A 17,403-nucleotide genomic window follows, 5' to 3' on the forward strand; every position below is an offset into this window, starting at 1 on the left:
GCCGTCCCCGCCGGAAGGGAAAGGGAGCCGGACGGGCGGGCGGGCGGAGCTCTGCGTGGCGCACCCGGCGCCCTGCACTTCCGGTCCCTCAGAGGCCACGATGGAGCTCGGGGAAGGATGGCGGGCGAGGCCCGGCGGCGAGGAGGCCGAGGAGGAGGAGGAGAGCGGCTCCGAGAGCGAGGTCGGCGAGGGGGCGGCGGGGAGGGAGGGAGGGAGGGAGGGAGGGCCGGGCAGCGCCTGCCGCGCTCGTCCTCCTCCCCTCCGGCGGGGCCGTGCTCTCCCTCCCTCTTTTCTCCCTCCCCCCTTTCTCTCCCTCCCTCTTTTCTCCCTCCCTCGCCCCGTCTTTTCTCCGCTCACCTCTCTTGTCTCGTCTCCCCCTAGGAGGTGGCTGGGGGCCGAGGCGGTCGCAGCGGAGACTTCGCGGCGGGCTTTGCGTTCGCCGAGGCGTCGGCGGGGCCCGGCGGAGGCCCCTGGGCGGAGGTGCTGAGGCAGCTCAAGGGGAAGGTGAGAGCGGGGGCGGGGGGCTCCGCAGGGGCACATGCTCTGCGCCATCACCCCCCCTCCCCCCAAAAAAAAAACCTCCCACCACCACCTTCTGGCATGATCCAGCAGGGCAGCTTCTCCGAAGCCACTGCCAATTCTTCTTCATCCTCCTCTGGAGCAAAAAAGGTGTCCGGGCCTTCTCTCTGCCCCCCCTTCTCCTCTCTCTGAGACCTGCAAAGTCAAGATGGGAAGGCTGCTCCGTGCCTCAGGGTTCCCATGAGGTCATCCTGCTGGAGCTTCTGATCTTTGGCGTTCCACTCCTGCACTCACCTTGTTTGTTTTCTCTTATGCAGAGATCCGCTACTAGCCTGGACGAGAAGATTGCAACTGTAAGAAAGAAAAGGAAAGCCCAGGTTAGAAATTCCCACCGGTTTGGAATCTTCTGGGATCCTGTATCTGCGTGGATAAGGGCAGCAATTTGCCCTCGACATTGCAGGGGCGCATCATGTTACACGTCATGTGCCGGTACTCGAGTGCTGGGTGCGGAATGGGGAGCTGGGCTCCATGCTTGGCCTCCTCCTCCCCACGCAACATTGGCAGGGAGGAGGAGCAGGGCCACAGGATTTTGGGGCAGCTCAGTCCCCTCCCTGAAAAATTTGGGGGTGGTGAATACCCCTCAGTCCCCACCACTTGGGCGCCTGTGTGTGGATGTTGTGCTGCCTTCCAAAAGTAGTGTCCTCCAAAACAAAGTGTCCAACTGATCTGTTTCACGTGCAGGGGAACTTCTGTGACTGCAGAGTGACTTATCTAAGCACAACAGAACTTCCCATTTTCAGGACCCCAAAGTCAGGGCAGGTGGCGATTCATAACACCATACATTTGAAAGGGACCTGGAAGGTCTTCTATCCCAATCCTCTGCTTAATGCAAGATCAGCTTTTGGGTGGGGCAGCATGTGTAACCCATGAAAGAGCTGTGTGGGCTTTGCCTTTTGCATAAGGTGCCTGCAGTGTGATTGCATCTTTGTAGGGACCCTTGGAGAATCTTCAAGCAGTTTTTCTGGTTCAGTGGAACATTATTTAATCGTGGAATCTTGGAGAAGGAAGTTTAGAAGCAGGCTTACAAGGGCAGAAACAATTCCCTAACATATTTGACGCTAATGGATTTGTGTCACATAAAGTGGTGCTTTATGTTCTGGCTGCAAGAAAGATGAGAAAAAGAAACAATATTGCAAAAAGTTACGCTGGAGATTCAGAGGTCTAAGGGAAGTTAAGCTAGGTGTGAGCTAGCAGGTGATACGAACTCTGACTCCCTTTCTTTAAATGCTTGATGCTTTGGAGTACGTAGTTGTTGTACGCTTTTTATTACAGTTTGGCAAATTATAATGAAATTGTTAGGGTCTTTGGTCAAGACACTAAACTCTTTGGCCATAGAGAAGGAGGCTGGGCAGGAAAAACAATGTCTCATTTCTAGGAAAAGAAAGCTAAACAAGGGCCAGCAAAAGAAGATGCTGGGGAGGCTGCACAGGAGAATGTAGACAAGGTGGATGCTGGAGGAAGTGAGGAGGAAGATGCAGAGGAGGAGGAGGAGTTGGAGTCTGAGTACTCTTCGGCAGATGAGAGCATCTTCACAAAAGCTGGTAACCATGACGATGGATGTGCTGTGCAGGCACCGGGGCAGAAGAGAGCAAGGGTGCGTCTTCTGTGCCTTACAGTGGGGCAGCTGACATGCTTTTTGCAGCTAGCTGCATGAATCAAGGTTTTAGTAGGAGGCGCTGCTCTCTGATTTGTAAGGTGTTCTGATCATCTATTGGTGGGGGGGGGGTCATGTCGTTTTTTACAGATACACTCAAGGTGAAGCAGCGACGGAAAAGGAAGCGAGGTGGAGAGGAGGTGAGCCTTTGGATTCTGGGTGGTGCTGGGGTGAGAAGGAATACCTGCAGAAACAGGGGTCCTTCTCTCATGTTGTGGATCTGTGTTTCAGGCTTTCTCTTTCTGATCCTCCTTTCTAGGAACCTGAGCAGTTCTTTGAAGATGCTTCACAGTACGATGACAGCCTGTCGTTCCAAGATATGAACCTCTCCCGGCCCTTGCTGAAGGTAGCCAGTTCCTGCTTTCTTTCAGAGGGAGATGGTGTTTCCTGCTTGGCAGGGGGTTGGACTCAATGGCCCTTGTGGTCTCTTCCAACTCTATGATTCTATGATGGCGAAGGTGGTTGCCTAGTCTCTTTTAGATGGGCAAATCTCAGCCCACACCAAGTCATCACATTTGACAGCTTTTGTAGCCCCAGAAGTAAATTAGGCAAACATGCCTTGCCTAATTCAAACAAAACAACAAAAGAAACAGATCTGTGAAAATGCAGGCTTGTTTGGTATCTCTTACTGGAAGGACAGCAAAACAAAAAACCCAAAAAAACTACTGTTTAGCAGCAAAGATAACGTTAGGATGTTCATCATACAGTGGAACCTCGGTTTTTGAGCATCTTGGAAGCTGAACGTTTCGGAATCTGAATGCTGAAAACCCGGAAGTAATTGCTTCTGTTTTCAAACACATCCGCTGCGTGTTTTTCTTTTCTCTCAATGGATTTTGCCGACCTCCCATTGCTTCTTGGTTTTCGAACGTTTTCACCGAGGTTCCACTGTACTGTTAACAGGGCTCGAGGCTTCTGGGTAAATGGACCTTAAATGAGCCTGTAGTTGGAGGATGGAAGAAGAAAGTTCTTGTTTATTTATATTTAAATTTGTATGCCAGCCTTCACCCGAAGATCACAGGGCGGTTCACAACATAAAAATACAAAATGAGACCACAAAATACATAAGAAAACAAAAACAAACCCATAACTCTCCTCCCACAAACACATTAAAAAAGCTGTAGAAGGTTAATCAGTCAAAGGCCTGATTGAAGAAAAATTGTTTTTGCCTGGCAAAAAAAGATACGTAATGAAGGCGCCAGGCGAGCTTCTCTGGGGAGAACTTTTCACAAATGAGGAGCCACAGCAGCAAATGTTTTGCCCGCCCTCTGGACCTCATGGAGGAGGCATCAGAGGAAGGGCCTCAGGTGATGATCAAAGGGTCAGGGTCCCTTCATGTGGGGAGAGGGGGTCCTTGTCGGTTGTCAGTCAGTCCAGTTTATTTGCTAAAAAAGGGTTAGTAAGGTGGACATTTAACCTGCTTTCACTTTAAGATGAGCATAAGAATGTCGTTTTTAAATTAAAATCTATAGTCCTTTTTCAATATTTGTATTGAACAGCTTAGACCAAACTCTGTCTATCAAATCGAAAGCTGAAGGTAGATCTGTAAATGCTACAAGAAGATACTGTGTTGACCTTTGGTGCATGCACACTTTGCCGTCAAAGCAGCTGTCTAGATTGGTTCCTGCTGTTTCAGTAGGATATTTCGTTTCGCTCAGTCCACACAATTCAATGCTCCGAAATCTAGTTGAATATTTCTCCGTTGTTACATGACTCAAGTGTCCAAAGCTGTAAGAAGAAATTCTACCACATTCTGTAATTGGTTCCATTAGTATAAAAAAACACTTTCCTAAAAATTTTGATTATTTTCTAAAGATTCTGAGAGCACTTAGCCACCTGACATTCAGAATCAAACCAGCCACCAGAATCAAGTATTTCACTTTCTGGGGTTGTAATAATAATTATTTACTGTATTTTTCCATGTATAAGACTATATTTCCCCCCTATTTTTTCAAGTTTAAAATTGGGGGTCGTCTTATACATGGATAGTGCATATGGGGGATTTCTTTATTTGGAGTCCCAAAAAATAGGGGGCGTGTTATACACGGAAAAATACGGTATTAGATTGCAGAAAGACTGGAATTACTGCTGTCAGAGCTGCCCCAAGGTCCCAGCTCACAGAGGACCAACGCCAGGTCGTCGTTATGTACAAAAGTCTTTATTAAAGTTCAGTTTCCATTTCAAAGCTGCAGCGCGCAGCTCTACGTCTTAAACCCTAGACCGTCGAAGTCCCGTCTGAATCTCCTCCCCCCTGACACCAGTTTAAGATCCTAGCCCTGCTCCACCTCTTCCGCTGCTCTCTCCTCCTCTGGGTCCTCCTGTCCGCTGGGGCATTGCCCTTTCTGGACTCTTCCGACGCTGAGTCGCCTGACTCCTCCCCCTGCCTCCGGCGGGCTTTAGGACCTGGTTCCCAATCCTCATTCTCTGCTGTCCCGCGCTCCTGTACATTTGAACTTGTCTCTCGCGCCAACCCAGTGACCTTCCTCCTGACCGTTACACTGCTTCGGTCACTGCTTCCCTCTTCCGGGAGGCTCGCTGGACTTGACCTCCCCTCCTTTCCCTGACTCTCCGATGGAGGCGTGGTCAGCCCTGACTCATCTTCTCTCCCTGGTGGGGGATACGCTGGCCCCGATACCTGGGACTCTTCCCCCCCACTATGCTCTGGTGGGGAAGCTGGTCCTGATTTCCAACTGCTGCTCTGGGAGTCCCCGCTGGCCCCTTGCTCCTGGGGTGTCCCCCTTGGGAACCCCCTTGCCCTGGCCTCCAGCGCCCCCTTCTGTGAATCTTCCGATTCGCTGGAGAGGCTCATGGAATCTCTCGGGCCACTGTCATCTTCTCCTACGCTCCCCTCAGATTCTTCCCCATCGCTCTCCATCTCCTCCCTTCCCTGTGCTTCTGCTCTTGAGCCCCTGACAACTGCCTTTGTAGGCTATCAGCAAAATTACCTGAAGTATTGCCTCGAGATGATAGAATGTTACCCTTGAGTTCAAATAAGTTGTAGTCTGAGGGTAGATCAGTTTCTCTCTCTTGGATTCTGCTAGGCCAACCAGCATGCGAGGCACCTTGGGTGACGTAGTTAGCCTTCCTGCACTGAAGACGCCCCTCGGCTGGGTATGGGCAGCAGCCAACAAGGCTGAGCTAGAAATGGCCACGTTCCCACTGATCTCCCCTGAAATGATCATATGCTGGGATTTCTGCCCGTGTCAGCGTGGAGACCCAGTCCCTCTGAGAGGCCAGAGAGCAGCATGTTGATGCGCGTTCCTAGTTAAGCGTTTGCATGGTTGTAGGGCAGAGACCTGCTCACACTGGCTTCTTCCCAACGGCTGTGATTGGCAGGCAATAACCGCCCTGGGCTTCAAGCAGCCGACCCCCATCCAGAAGGCCTGCATCCCTGTGGGGCTCCTGGGGAAGGACATCTGCGCATGTGCGGCTACAGGGACAGGTGAGCCCCGGGTTCAAGGGAGTGGGGTGGGGCAAAGGCTTGGGGTGGACCAGGAGGCTGATCTATGTATCTGTCTTCAGGGAAGACAGCGGCCTTCATTCTGCCTGTGCTGGAGCGCCTGATCTACAAGCCCCGCCAAGCCCCAGTGACGCGGGTGCTGGTTCTGGTGCCTACCCGGGAGCTGGGCATTCAGGTGCACTCTGTCACGAAGCAGCTGGCGCAGTTCACCAGTGTCACCGCCTGCCTGGCCGTGGGTGAGTGAGGAGGACCTGGGAGATGGAGAGGGCTCCATTGGGGGGGGGTTGACTTTGTTTGCACCCATGCTGCCTAGCAAGGGGGCTGCAGTGCATTCGGTGAGCTGATGCCCCCACCCGGTTTGTGTCCTTGCAGGGGGCCTGGACCTGAAGACCCAGGAGGCAGCGCTGCGCTCGGGCCCCGACATCCTCATCGCGACCCCCGGACGCCTCATTGACCACCTGCACAACTGCCCCTCCTTCCACCTGGACAGCGTTGAGGTCCTCATCCTGGACGAGGCTGACCGGTGAGGAGAATCTCTGGGCACAGGCGGGGGGGGGCGGGGGGGCGGGGGGAGAGGCCGTCAGAACACCAAGAGGCCTGGCTGCAGGATCAGGCCAAAGGAAGCCCACCCAGGCCAGCATTCTGCTCTCACAGCGGTCCATCAGAGGCCTGCCTAGGGAACCCCAGAAGCAGGACCTGAGCACGAGAGCAATCCTCTCCCCATCTGTGAATCCCCAAACCCCGTATTCAGAGGTAGGCTGCCCTGGACACGGAAGGAAGAACAGAGCTGTCATGGCTAGTAGCCAGCCACCTTCTCCTCTGTCCATTTGTCCAGTCCTCTTTTGAAGCCCTTCAAGTTTGTGGCCATCAGCACACCAGATTTATGCCCTGTGTGAAGTCCTTCCTTTATCTGCCCTGAGCCTTCCAACATTCAGCTGTACTAGACGGCTCCTTGGGGTTCTAGTACCACAGAGTCCTAGAACAGTAGAGTTGGAAGGTACTTACAAGGGCCATCTAGTCCAGCCCCCTGCCATGCAGGAATCTCAGCTCAAGCATCCCTGACAGCTGGCCACCCAGCCTCTGCTTAGAAACCTCCAAGGAAGGAGAGTCCACCACCTCTTGTGGGAGACCGCTCCACTGTCAAGCAGCTCTTACGGTCAGAGAGTTTTTCCGTATGTCTTGTCATTTGAAGCCATGGGTTCAAGTCTTCCCATCCAGAGCAGGAGAAAACAAGGCTGTTCTCTCTGCTATGCGACAGCCCTTAAGATATTTGAAGACAGCCGTCATGTCACCTTTCAGTATTATGAGGAAGGGAAAGAAAAACATCTCCCTCTTTTCTTTCTTCATCCTGTGTGTTATTTTGCACACCTCTTATTTTCTGCTCCCTTTTTGCCTTGTAGTCATTCCTTGCAGGGTGCTGCCCCATCCCCTGGGATCTTGGTCCTAGCCCAGACCTGCCTTTTGGCGCATTTTTTGTGCCTGGAGGAGGAGGCCTCACTCCCCACCCTCTGCCCTCTTTGCTCACCTGTCTCTCTTGCTCCCCACAGGATGCTGGATGAGTACTTTGAGGAGCAGATGAAGGAGATCATCCGGCTGTGTTCCCGACATCGCCAGACCATGCTCTTTTCTGCCACCATGACAGACGAGGTACCAAGGGAGACCCAGAGAGGAGACTGGGGAGGGTGCGGTTGTGACAATGCGCTGGGCGGATGATAGGAAGTGGTCACAGGAATCTTGTCATGTATTTGAATCTTGGTGCTCTGCTACAGAACAGGGACCCCACCCCCCCGTGATCTCCCTTGGGCCGGGATGCCCTGCTTCTCTTTGGAGGAGTGGAGTGTTAGGGGGACCTTCATGGCAGGGCTGACCAAGCTTCCCCCTCTCTGGCAGGTGAAAGACTTGGCCTCCGTTTCCTTGAAGAACCCTGTCCGGATCTTTGTGAACAGCAACACAGATGTGGCCCCGTTTCTGCGCCAGGAGTTTGTCCGCATCCGGCCCAGCCGCGAGGGAGACCGGGAGGCGATTGTGGCAGGTGGGAGCCTGGAGTGGGGGTCCAGCAGCCCTCGGGGGCAGCTTCTGACCCCTAAGCACATAGCCATAATGGTTGCTCTGCCGGATATGAGTTGCTGGGAGAGTCGCTCTTGTGCTCAGATTCTGTTTGCCTCTTTTTGGCCATCATCAGAAGAGGAAGCTGGACTAGATGGGCTGTTGGCCTGACCCACCAGGCTTTTAAGAACATCAGCGGAGCCTGCAGGATCAGACCAAAGGCCCATCTAGCCCAGCACCCAAACAAATGCCCCAGTGAGGAAGCCCCCCCAAGCCCGATTTGAGCACAAAAGCCCCCTCCCCTCCTGTGGTTCCCAGCTTCTGGAATTCAGAAGCACTGCTGATGCGACTGTGGCTAAGAGCCACCGAAAGCCCTCTCCTCCCCCTTGAGCAGGTCCAATTCTCTTTTAAAGCATCCTAGGTTGGTGGCCGCCACTGCCTCCTGTGGGAATGAGTTCCACAGGCTATCTGTGAGTTTTGTGTCCTCCCATCCCTCTCCTCCTCAGCCCTGCTTACTCGGACATTCCTGGACCATGTGATGCTCTTCACGCAGACCAAGAAGCAAGCACATCGCCTGCACATCCTTCTGGGTCTGATGGGCCTCCGTGTCGGGGAGCTGCATGGCGACCTCTCGCAGGCGCAGCGCCTGGAAGGGCTCCGGTAGGCAGGGGGAGGGGGAGCAGGGAGGAGGGGTGTGTGCAAGAGAGGCTGGCTGCCCCTGACACTCCCTCTCTGTGGATGCTGCTGTTGTCTGCAGGCGCTTCAAGGACGAGCAGATTGATGTGCTGGTGGCCACGGACGTGGCGGCACGAGGACTGGACATTGAAGGTGTCAAAACGGTCAGTGGCTCTCCCCCTCAGCCAGCTTCGGTCCTGCTCAGCTTCTCACCAGGAGAGCGAGATGCTGGAGCTGGTGGGCCCTTGGCCCGGTCCCGCAGGTGCTCTCCTGAGGCTCTCCTGTCTCGCCACAGGTGATCAACTTCACGATGCCCAACACCACCAAGCATTACGTGCACCGCGTGGGGCGCACAGCACGCGCAGGGCGGGCCGGCCGCTCGGTCTCCCTGGTGGGCGAGGAGGAGCGCAAGATGCTGAAGGAGATTGTGAAAGCAGCCAAGGCGCCAGTCAAGGCCAGGGTCCTTCCCCAGGGTAAGCATGGTGGCAGCAGGGAGGGGTTGAGGAGCAGGGCATGGGGACGGGCACCCTTAGGCCAGGGGTGGCGCTGTGGGAGGCTGAGCGGCTGCCCTTTGCCCCCAGATGTGATTCTGCGCTTCCGGGAGAAGATTGAGAAGCTGGAGTCGGATGTCTATGCTGTGCTGCGCCTGGAGCGCGAGGAGAGGGAGCTGCAGCACTCGGAGGCCCAGGTGAGGAGGAGGAGGAGGCGGCAGCAAGGTGGGGGAAGGAGGCTCTGTGGGGGGACGGGAGGAGGCCTTAGGGATGCCTGGGCTCATGGGAGCAAGCAAGTTCCTGCAGAGCAATTTGGTTTGAGTGCCTTCCTTTTTTGCCCCTCCAGGATTCCCCTTTAGTTGGCTCCTTTTGTGGTAACTTCCCCCGTGGGACACAGCCCTGCCAGGTGGATGAGGGAACATGGGGCAGCTCTTGTTTGGCTCGCTACCGAGGTTCCTGGGCATTGAGGCTGTGCCCAAAGAGACTAACTTTACTACAGAGGGGCTCTCCCAACAGCAGGCCCTTGACTTTGCTCTCCTCCTAGATCAACACTGCCAAGCGGAAACTGGAGACGAGTGCTCAGGAAGGGGCGGAGGGCGCTGCCCGCAGCTGGTTCCAGAGCCGGGAGGAGAGGAAGAAGGAGAAGCGTAAGGGCCTGGCCGGGAGAGCGGGAGGGGGCAGGGGGGGCCTTGGCCGTGAAAGGGGGTTCTCTCCTTGCCTGGCTTCTCACCTTCTGCCTCTGGGATCTCGCCTCTTGCGCAGTTGCCAAGGCCCTGCAGGAGTTTGACTTGGCGCTGCGAGGCACCAAGAAGCGGAAGAAGTTCATGAAGGAGTCTCAGAAGAAGGCGGCTCAGCTGACGGTGAGCGGTGGCTGAGTGTGTGTGTATGGGGGGGGGCGGTTGTTTGGAGGGGCTAGTGAGTGAGTTGGGGGAGGAAGCACTGCTAGCCCCCTTTGTGCTGTCCCTGCAGCCGGAGGAGCGGTCCCAGTTCGAAATCCTGAAGTCCCAGATGTACGCCGAGCGCCTGGCCAAGAGGAATCGCCGACCCAAGCGCGCCAGGGCCATCCCCGAGGAGGCTCCGTCCACAGCGGCCAAGGGAGGTAAGCAGCAGCTCCACTTCTCGGCAGGGGAGGGGCTAGCAGGGGGCTGCCAGACTGCAGGTCGCCTTGGCTTTAACCTAGGGTCTCCCTCTCTGCCACATTCCTCAAGGGCCCAGGCAGCAGCACAAGAAGACGTCTGTGTTTGATGAGGAGCTCACCAACACCAGCCGGAGAGCCCTGAAGCAGTATCGGGCGGGGTGAGTATTGTGCATGGCCCCCTCCCCATCATCCCAACTGCTAAAATGGGCCAGAAGTTCCCCAGCTAGAATCATCTAGTCCAACCCCCTTCAGTAAAGGCACCCACCTCTTTGGGGGGACAGGCTTGTGCCAGCCCCGCCCCACCTGTCAGCAGAGGCCCTGCCTGGCCGTGATCCTGACATCTCTTTCCTGCAGGCCCTCGTTTGAAGACCGCAAGCGCCTGGGTCTTGGCTCAAGGAGGAAGGGAGGGAATTTCAGAGCAGCCAGCTCCAGGTGAGGCTCCTGTGCTCCTTGCCTTTTCCACCCCCATGTGTCTCCCTCCGGCTCTCTTCTGCCTCTCCCACCAGAGGACTGATGCACTTTCTGCTTCCTGTCCTTGTGCAGGTACAAGAGGAAGAAGTGAGGCAGGAGCTCTCCTGGGCTGCCTTTGCGGGTTTCTGGATGGTGGAGGCCCCTTTGAGGCTTGGAATCCAAGTGAGTCTCCCTGGAGGCAGCAGCACCAGCCATATCCGGGCAGCTGGAGGCAGCTTTGGCCTGGGAAGGACAAGCCAGACCGCTTCCCACTGTTGCGGCCTGTAAATAGGAATTCACCAGTGTCTTGCTTGCCTGCGTATTGTAACTCCATTTGCTTTCCAACATTTCTCACCGAGGAAGAAACTGTTCATGTTCTGAAAAACTAGATTATTCTACACGTTTATCATTAAAAATGACTTTTTTGACAGGCTACAGGTCTCATGTGACACTTTCTTTAAAAAAGGTGTGGGCGGTGGTAGAGAAACTCTACTTCTGTGTGTAATTGGGAAAGTGTACCACTCAAGTGTACTATGAAATATGAAGTCAAAAATTCCCAGTGTCAGAACAGTGTAATAAGATGGCAGAAATCTTGCTATAAATCAGGATTTATTTACAGCTCAATTATTTGCATTTGTAACTGGTCTCAAAAGAATTGCCCAAAATGGAACAAGAAAATATGTACCGTATTTTTCGCTCTATAGGACGCACTTTCCCCCCTCCAAAAATTAAGGGGAAATGTGTGTGCCTCCTATGGAGCGAATGCAGGCTCCTTGGCTTCAGCGAAAGCAATGCGAAGCCTCTGAAACAGAGAGGGAGCGCTCCCTCCGCGCTCCAGAGGCTTCGCATTGCTTTCGATGAAGCCTGGAGAGCCGCCTGAAGCCTCCAGAACACAGTGGAAGGTCCCACTGCGCTCCAGAGGCTTCGGGTTCTTTTGCTGAAGCCGGGAGAGCAAGACTGCTGTCTTCAGCAGAGAGGGAGAACTGCGCAGCGCCCCTTCAGCCAAGCGGGAGGAGAAATGGAAGGGGCTCAGTTTCTCCTGCCACTTCACAGAAGGGGCGCAGAGAGGGGGAAGATTCTAAAACAAGGTGCGCCCTATAGAGTGAAAAATACGGTATCATGCCTCTAATGTTGAGAGGGAGAAATTCTTTTATCTTTTTTCTCCACAATATGCTTTTTCTGTGCAGCCTGGGCAGGAGCCATGAACAATGTTATAGTTAATTGTTGTAGCTTGTCTTCTCTTACCACACCCCACTGCTCTGCTCACAGTTGTGAAGGATATTCTTACGTTATATATGGTCCGTGTCTTACCCTAGCTCCTGGTTGTCATCCTAGCCAGATGTTTCACTGATAATCAGTCGGTCCATCATTGGAAAAATAAGACTTTAGTCTTTCCCCAAAATGGCACGTAGACATTCCATTTTGGCGACTGTAACACTGCCCACATGTTATTTGGGGATTTTTCTGTCCAAACAGCAAGCAAGTTCTCAACTGGGGCTTTAAGTTCAACCTCCTCCTCTTCAGGAATGCTTGAGCAGTTTGATGCCTTGGCAGCAACCAGAGGGACACGGCTGCAACACCCCCCTCCCCCAGGCTTTGGCGTGAGCTCCCTGCACTGAAGCTGAGGGGCAAGAAGCTGGTGACTAGCTTCTGAGTGGCACTTGCTGGAAGCCACAGGAGGGGAGAGGGCTCAGGTCCCGCTTGCAGGTTTCCCACTGGGGCATCTGGTCAGCCATTGTGAGCAGGGTGCTGGACCAGATGAGCCATTGGCCTCATCCAGCTGGCTCTTCTTAAGTTCCTGAGCCCAGGTGAAGAGCCCTCCAGGAAGCCTAGACTCGTTTGCTTTGCACAATCTCAGAATAAATTTGCACCACCACAGCAGGAAATTTCCCAGTGTTTATTAGAAAGGGCAACATGACAACCCCCAAAATATAAAACATACAGCCCCCCCACCCCACCATTCCCTCAGGGTGAACAAGATAGAAGTCCAAAGGATCAAATTCTTCTCCCTTCACAGCGCCACCTCTCAGGGCCTGGGTGGGCGCATGCCAGGAGGAGGAGGACCTAGAAAGGACAGAAGAGAGGCAATCAGCTTGGCAGGTCCTGCCCCAGGAGGCAGCAGTGCTCTTGCGCCCCAAGGACAACCTTGCCCTTCCCTTCCCCTTAGTTCCAAGCTTATCAAGGGCCTCTTTCTTCCTCCAGTGAGATTTCCATTCACAGGAGGCCAACAGGCAGCAGAAAAGGACTCTGGATTTGGCTTTCCCACACAGCCAGCCCTTGACTCGGGCTCAAAGTCAACTCACCTCTCATGCCAGGGGGAGGAGGCCTCATTCCAGGAGGTGGCATGCCCATCGGGGAGCCTCGGCCAGGCGGCATGCCCATCGGGGGGCCCATGGGGGGCCTCATGCCCGGGGGAGGCCCCATCATCCCTGCAGTGAAAAGGAAGCCACTTCAGTCCCCTTGACTCCACAGACCACGCCTCCCCCAAGTCCCAAAGTGAACCTCAGCGTAATCCTGCTTTGACACCAACTCTTCACAGTGCTCAGTTACTGTCATTTCATCCCAGGTTCTGCCAGTCTGGGTGGGGGATGCAACTGGGTTGCTGCTTACCTGGAGGTGGGGTCCCTCTGCCCATAGGTGGAGGGGGGCCTCCGCGGCCTGGCGCATACTGAGTGGGGGCGCCTGCAATACTGGCCGTTGCGGCAGCTGCTGCGGCAGCCACTGTCCCTCGGCTCTGAGGAGTCATCACCTGGGAGGAGAGAAGAGGCTTTTAGAGATCTGCAAGTGGGATCCCAAGCTGGAGGGATCCACTGCTGTTCCCTCCCCTGCAAACATCCAATGCCAATGTCCTTGAGCTGCCCCAGACTCCTCCCCCCCCAAACCATTTACTGGGAGGACGTGCCTCCTGCTTACCTGCTGGGATGGGCCACCGACACCACGCACGGGGCCAGCCAAGCCTGCGGGTGCCTGGGGCATGGGAGCTCCTGCGGGGACGCCCCTTCCAGCAGCTCTGCCAACACCAGGTCCTCCAGCGGCTCCAGCCAGGGGCACGCGAGCGATGCCAGTCTGAAAGAGCCAAACAGTCACTGCAGCAGGACAGTTTTCCAGTGGTGGTGAGGTTCTTAACAAAAAACCTACCATGCTCAGCAATGAGTCAGGCCACCACTTGCATAATAATTTTTTTTTTTAATTTGGGGATGGACTGACACATTTATCTGCTTCACCTTTGTCTTCTCAACACCAAAATCTGACTTTTCTCCCAGCACTCCTCTGAAACTCCAGTTTCTTTCTTCCAAGTACCACAACAAGGAATATTTGGCTCCCCTTCTCCTCTCTGCCGCCATTAATCCCCATCCTCTCTGATTGATTTCTTACCCCTCCCTGGTACTCTCCATGTTGATTTTTGATTCTGTGCTATTCCTGATATGTAGAAGAAGCAGACGTTTCAAAATAAATATATACTGGCATGTCCTTTAGTTCCAGAAGCAGACTGTAAATATTTTAGAGCAAACTCCAAAAGCCAGACTTAGTTGATGCCTTGCTGTCAGGACCCCTCTACTAAGCTATTCTGGGAAAGGACAAGATCATGAGCAAACATCTCCCCTAATCTGGCTCCGCTTACATCTTTTGGGGGTGGCCCCTCGACTGTCATGGAGACCAGATTCTCTCCTCGCAGCAACACCAGGCCCAGCACTCGCTTCTCTTCCCGCTCAGGCTGCTTGGAGTTCTTGGGCCTAGAAGAAAATGAAGGAAGGTGAGGACAGGTGACCTCACCTAGGCCTGAAGTCACCCCCCACCAAAGCAGGCTCAAAGCTTCTCAAAGTTTTTCAAAATCATTTTCTCAGCAGCTAAGCATCAGAAACATTCCACTTGCTGTAACTAAAAAGATTGTAACAAAAGGTAGGGAACACAGTCCATTGTTTCTCAGGCCTTTCTCATGCCTTCTGGCCTTGCTAAAGAACCACATTGCAACTTACTTTCTGTCCGGGAACCATGCCAGAACAAGAGATTGAAACATATCTGAACACTCTGAAACCCCTTTCCTGGGAAGGGTGCCAAGAGTCCCAAGAGTCCCAAGACAGCTTTCTGTTCATGCTCAGAGGACTCCTGAGGGAGGAGAAAGGAGGAGGGAACTGGAAAGGGGTATATATGCTTGTGCACATGACTGTGAATTTCGTGCATGCTTTTGTGAACTATCACGCTCCTTCTACCAGTTCATGGATGGTAGAAATAAAAGCCTTTTCTCCGAAACTATTCCTTGAGTGTCTGTTGACTCCCACTTCCCTTTCCCGGGCGCAATACTTTTCCCACCCGAGGGCAAAGCCTCATAAGGCTACATTTCTTGGTGCGTTGGCAAAAGGAAGGAAGAAGCAACCCAAAGCTGTGTCACAAGCATCTCTGCCCTCTACACTTACCTTTCAGGGGGCGACCTGTTGGCCCCTCAGAGAGGTGGGTGCCTTATGCTACATTGGAGGGGGGTCAAAGGAGGAGAGAGAGACCGAATGGGGACCCCAGGCTATGGCAGAAGCACCACCGTCTCTGGGGTCCTATGGGCAGAAACGAAGACCTGTCCTTCCCCAAGGAGGACCAGGAGGGAGAGACCCCGGCCGCCTACAGGGCTCATTTGGTGGCGTGATCTTGTGCCCCTGACAGAACTGTCCACATTGTGCCCCCTAACTACTGACAAATGAGCTCTTCTGTCTTTCCTCCACCCCCATTCAATTCACCCTCTATTTAAAACCCTTTGTGAGGCAATCATCAATATTTCTATTTATAGACATATTAATGGGCACATTTTTAGCCGATTTAGCAGTGCGCCCCTGGCGGGGGCCCACCTCCCCAAGCCGGAGCTATCGCCCTGGTTGCAGGTGCCCCTCCTTCCACCCGACTGGTTTGTGCCTCAGGAGGTGTCATGAGGGGCTGGGTCGGGGGCCCCTCCTGGGCCGGCCTCTGCTTGGGGGGTGTTGCTGAGCCCCGCCCCCCCGGCCGCTCACTTGATCTTCCTGAACTCGTCGCAGTCGCAGAGGATGAGGTTCATGTGCTTGTCAAAGGCCTTGAAGGTGCCGATGAAGACGCGGCCGTCCTGCAGGATGCAGCGCATGCGGTAGTCGATGTGCTGGAGCATCTTGCTGCTCTTGCCCACCGTCTGCGGGGGAGGAGAAGTGTGATAGGTATTTTGAGGTCTTAGATATATGGCAATGTTCATAACCGCACATACATAGATCAGCACAGGAAGACCGACCTGAAGCCATTTTAATTCCTAATCTGAGCAAATGTTTTCTCTGCAAGGTCAAAGTGGAAAAGCCTCCCCATTGTCTTTTCCTTCACAAATCCTGTCTTAAGGGCACATTTAAGATATGAATAGGGTGTGAGCCTGTGACCTGGCTCAGGAACTAAGTATTTGTCATTACAAAAGACTGGCCAGGCTCCCCAGGGTATCCAGTCAAGTGACCATTAACAGGTAACCTGCCAGACAGGAGGTAAACAAGGACAGGAGAAAAACAACATTCAAATCTCTGCTTAGACCGCCTCCTTCTGTGATGTATGTATGATGTTTCTGGGGGTGGTCTTGAGCTCCAGGGTGGCAATTTCAAAAGTCTTTATAAGGCCTTGCACGCCATTTTTCAGGGTCCTCCTCCTTCTCCTGCGTGTGAGGGGGGCCCCCTGTTGCAACAGTTCAATACAGATCAGGCTTACGAGCTGCTTTGCTTCTCCCTATTCTCTGCTTGGCCTCTGTTCTTTTCTCCTACCTATAGGGAACCCACTTAAGGACTCTATATGGGCTCTTGGGTCCCCCATAAGGGAAAAGGGCAATTTTGGTTTACAACAGAAGGAGGGGGAGGGGGAGGGGGGAGGGGGGGAGGGGGAGGGGGAGGGGGAGGGGGAGAGGAGGGGAGGGGGAGGGGAGGGGAGGGGGCCCCCCATCCCACCCCCGCCCCCCCCTCACCATGGTGGCGGTGGCGGCGTCGGTCCTCCTTCCCTGCGCGGCTCCCCCCGGCCGGCCTGCCTGCCTTCCCGCCGCCTCACGAACCAAAGACGCGCCTCGCGCTGCCTGAGCGGAACCGGAAGCGCCCGCCGACCGGACGCTCCCCAGCCACACTTCCGGCGCCCGGCCCCGCCCCTCAGAGGCGGGGCTCGTTGCCCGGGCGACCGCCCAGCGCGGCGGCTCCGGAGGAGGGCGGAGCTGCGTGGTCTCCATGGCAGCCGGCGCCGGGCGAGGAGGCCCCGCCTCCCGGGCTGGAGAGAGACGGAGCGGAGCGGACGCCAATGGGGGACGAGGCGCGCTCCTGAGTGGCGGGCGCCGCTGGCCAATGGGGCTGCGCGGCCGGGCGGGAGGGGCGGGACGCAGCCGGGTCCGCGGCCGGAGGGAGAGCGGCGGCGGCGGCGGCGGCGGCGCGGAGGGTCCCGGGCAGCCGGGTGAGCGCGGGGCGGGGAGGGCGGGCGGGCGGGCGGCCGGCCTCGGGGGCGGGGCGGGGCGGGGGGGCGGAGCGGCGACTCTCGGGGCTCCGTTTCCCCCTCCCTCCCCCGCCCCCTCTGTCTGTTGGTCACGCAGAGGGGGGGGAGGGGCCTCCCCTCCGGACGCCGCTCGGGGGGGGGAGACACGGGCGCCCCCGGCGGGGCCTGCGGGAGACCGGCCGGCCCCCTCCGGCCCCCCATCTCCGGACTGAGGGCCTCGCGGGCCGCCCCCTCCTCCCCCCCCCGCTGCTGCTCCGGAGAGGCCCGTGGGGGGGGGGGCGCCTGGAGGCCGCCTGCTCGGAGGGAGGGGGCGACCCCCTCCTTTGGCCTGGAGGAGCTGCTGGGCTTCTTGCCCCAACTGGGCGCCCGGAAAGCATCTCCCCCCCCCCCGCTGGGACCTTCCCATAAACCGCAGCTGGGGGGGGGGACTCCTGCTCTTGGCCCCCAGTGGGGCAGC

At 55.4% G+C, this 17,403-nt stretch overlaps 2 protein-coding genes across 2 annotated transcripts; one reads left to right on the forward strand and one right to left on the reverse strand.

The window, feature by feature from the left end:
• Positions 1-73: 73 nt before the first annotated feature.
• DDX27 (DEAD-box helicase 27) lies at positions 74-10,921 on the forward strand. The gene is made up of 21 exons (XM_081866281.1): positions 74-181; positions 382-504; positions 837-896; positions 1,955-2,120; positions 2,324-2,373; positions 2,493-2,579; positions 5,567-5,672; positions 5,753-5,926; positions 6,063-6,213; positions 7,238-7,337; positions 7,581-7,722; positions 8,243-8,396; positions 8,494-8,575; positions 8,707-8,884; positions 8,993-9,099; positions 9,447-9,549; positions 9,665-9,762; positions 9,872-10,001; positions 10,111-10,198; positions 10,395-10,472; positions 10,584-10,921. The coding sequence occupies exons 1-21, from the start codon at positions 101-103 to the stop codon at positions 10,600-10,602; spliced, it is 2,277 nt and encodes a 758-aa protein (XP_081722407.1). The 5' UTR covers positions 74-100; the 3' UTR covers positions 10,603-10,921.
• Positions 10,922-12,372: 1,451 nt separating this feature from the next.
• On the reverse strand, positions 12,373-16,576 carry SNRPB (small nuclear ribonucleoprotein polypeptides B and B1). The gene is made up of 7 exons (XM_081866452.1): positions 16,438-16,576; positions 15,485-15,636; positions 14,113-14,224; positions 13,404-13,556; positions 13,101-13,239; positions 12,794-12,919; positions 12,373-12,554 (listed from the first exon to the last, which is right to left on the reverse strand). The coding sequence occupies exons 1-7, from the start codon at positions 16,438-16,440 to the stop codon at positions 12,517-12,519; spliced, it is 723 nt and encodes a 240-aa protein (XP_081722578.1). The 5' UTR covers positions 16,441-16,576; the 3' UTR covers positions 12,373-12,516.
• Between the last annotated feature and the right edge of the window lie 827 nt (positions 16,577-17,403).

The sequence above is a fragment of the Podarcis erhardii genome (genome assembly GCF_964252035.2).
Source record: "Podarcis erhardii genome assembly, chromosome: 6".
Classification (NCBI taxonomy): Eukaryota; Metazoa; Chordata; class Lepidosauria; order Squamata; family Lacertidae; genus Podarcis; species Podarcis erhardii.

Coding starts and splice junctions, on each gene's coding strand:
- DDX27 (XM_081866281.1), top strand. CDS start 101: ATGGAGCTCGGGGAAGGATGGCGGGCGAGGCCCGGCGGCGAGGAGGCC. Junction 897..1,954: donor GAAAGAAAAGGAAAGCCCAG/GTTAGAAATTCC, acceptor TCTCATTTCTAG/GAAAAGAAAGCTAAACAAGG. Junction 7,338..7,580: donor CTGCCACCATGACAGACGAG/GTACCAAGGGAG, acceptor CCTCTCTGGCAG/GTGAAAGACTTGGCCTCCGT.
- SNRPB (XM_081866452.1), bottom strand. Junction 13,240..13,403: donor TCGGTGGCCCATCCCAGCAG/GTAAGCAGGAGG, acceptor CTCTCCTCCCAG/GTGATGACTCCTCAGAGCCG. Junction 12,920..13,100: donor CAGAGGGACCCCACCTCCAG/GTAAGCAGCAAC, acceptor TTTTCACTGCAG/GGATGATGGGGCCTCCCCCG.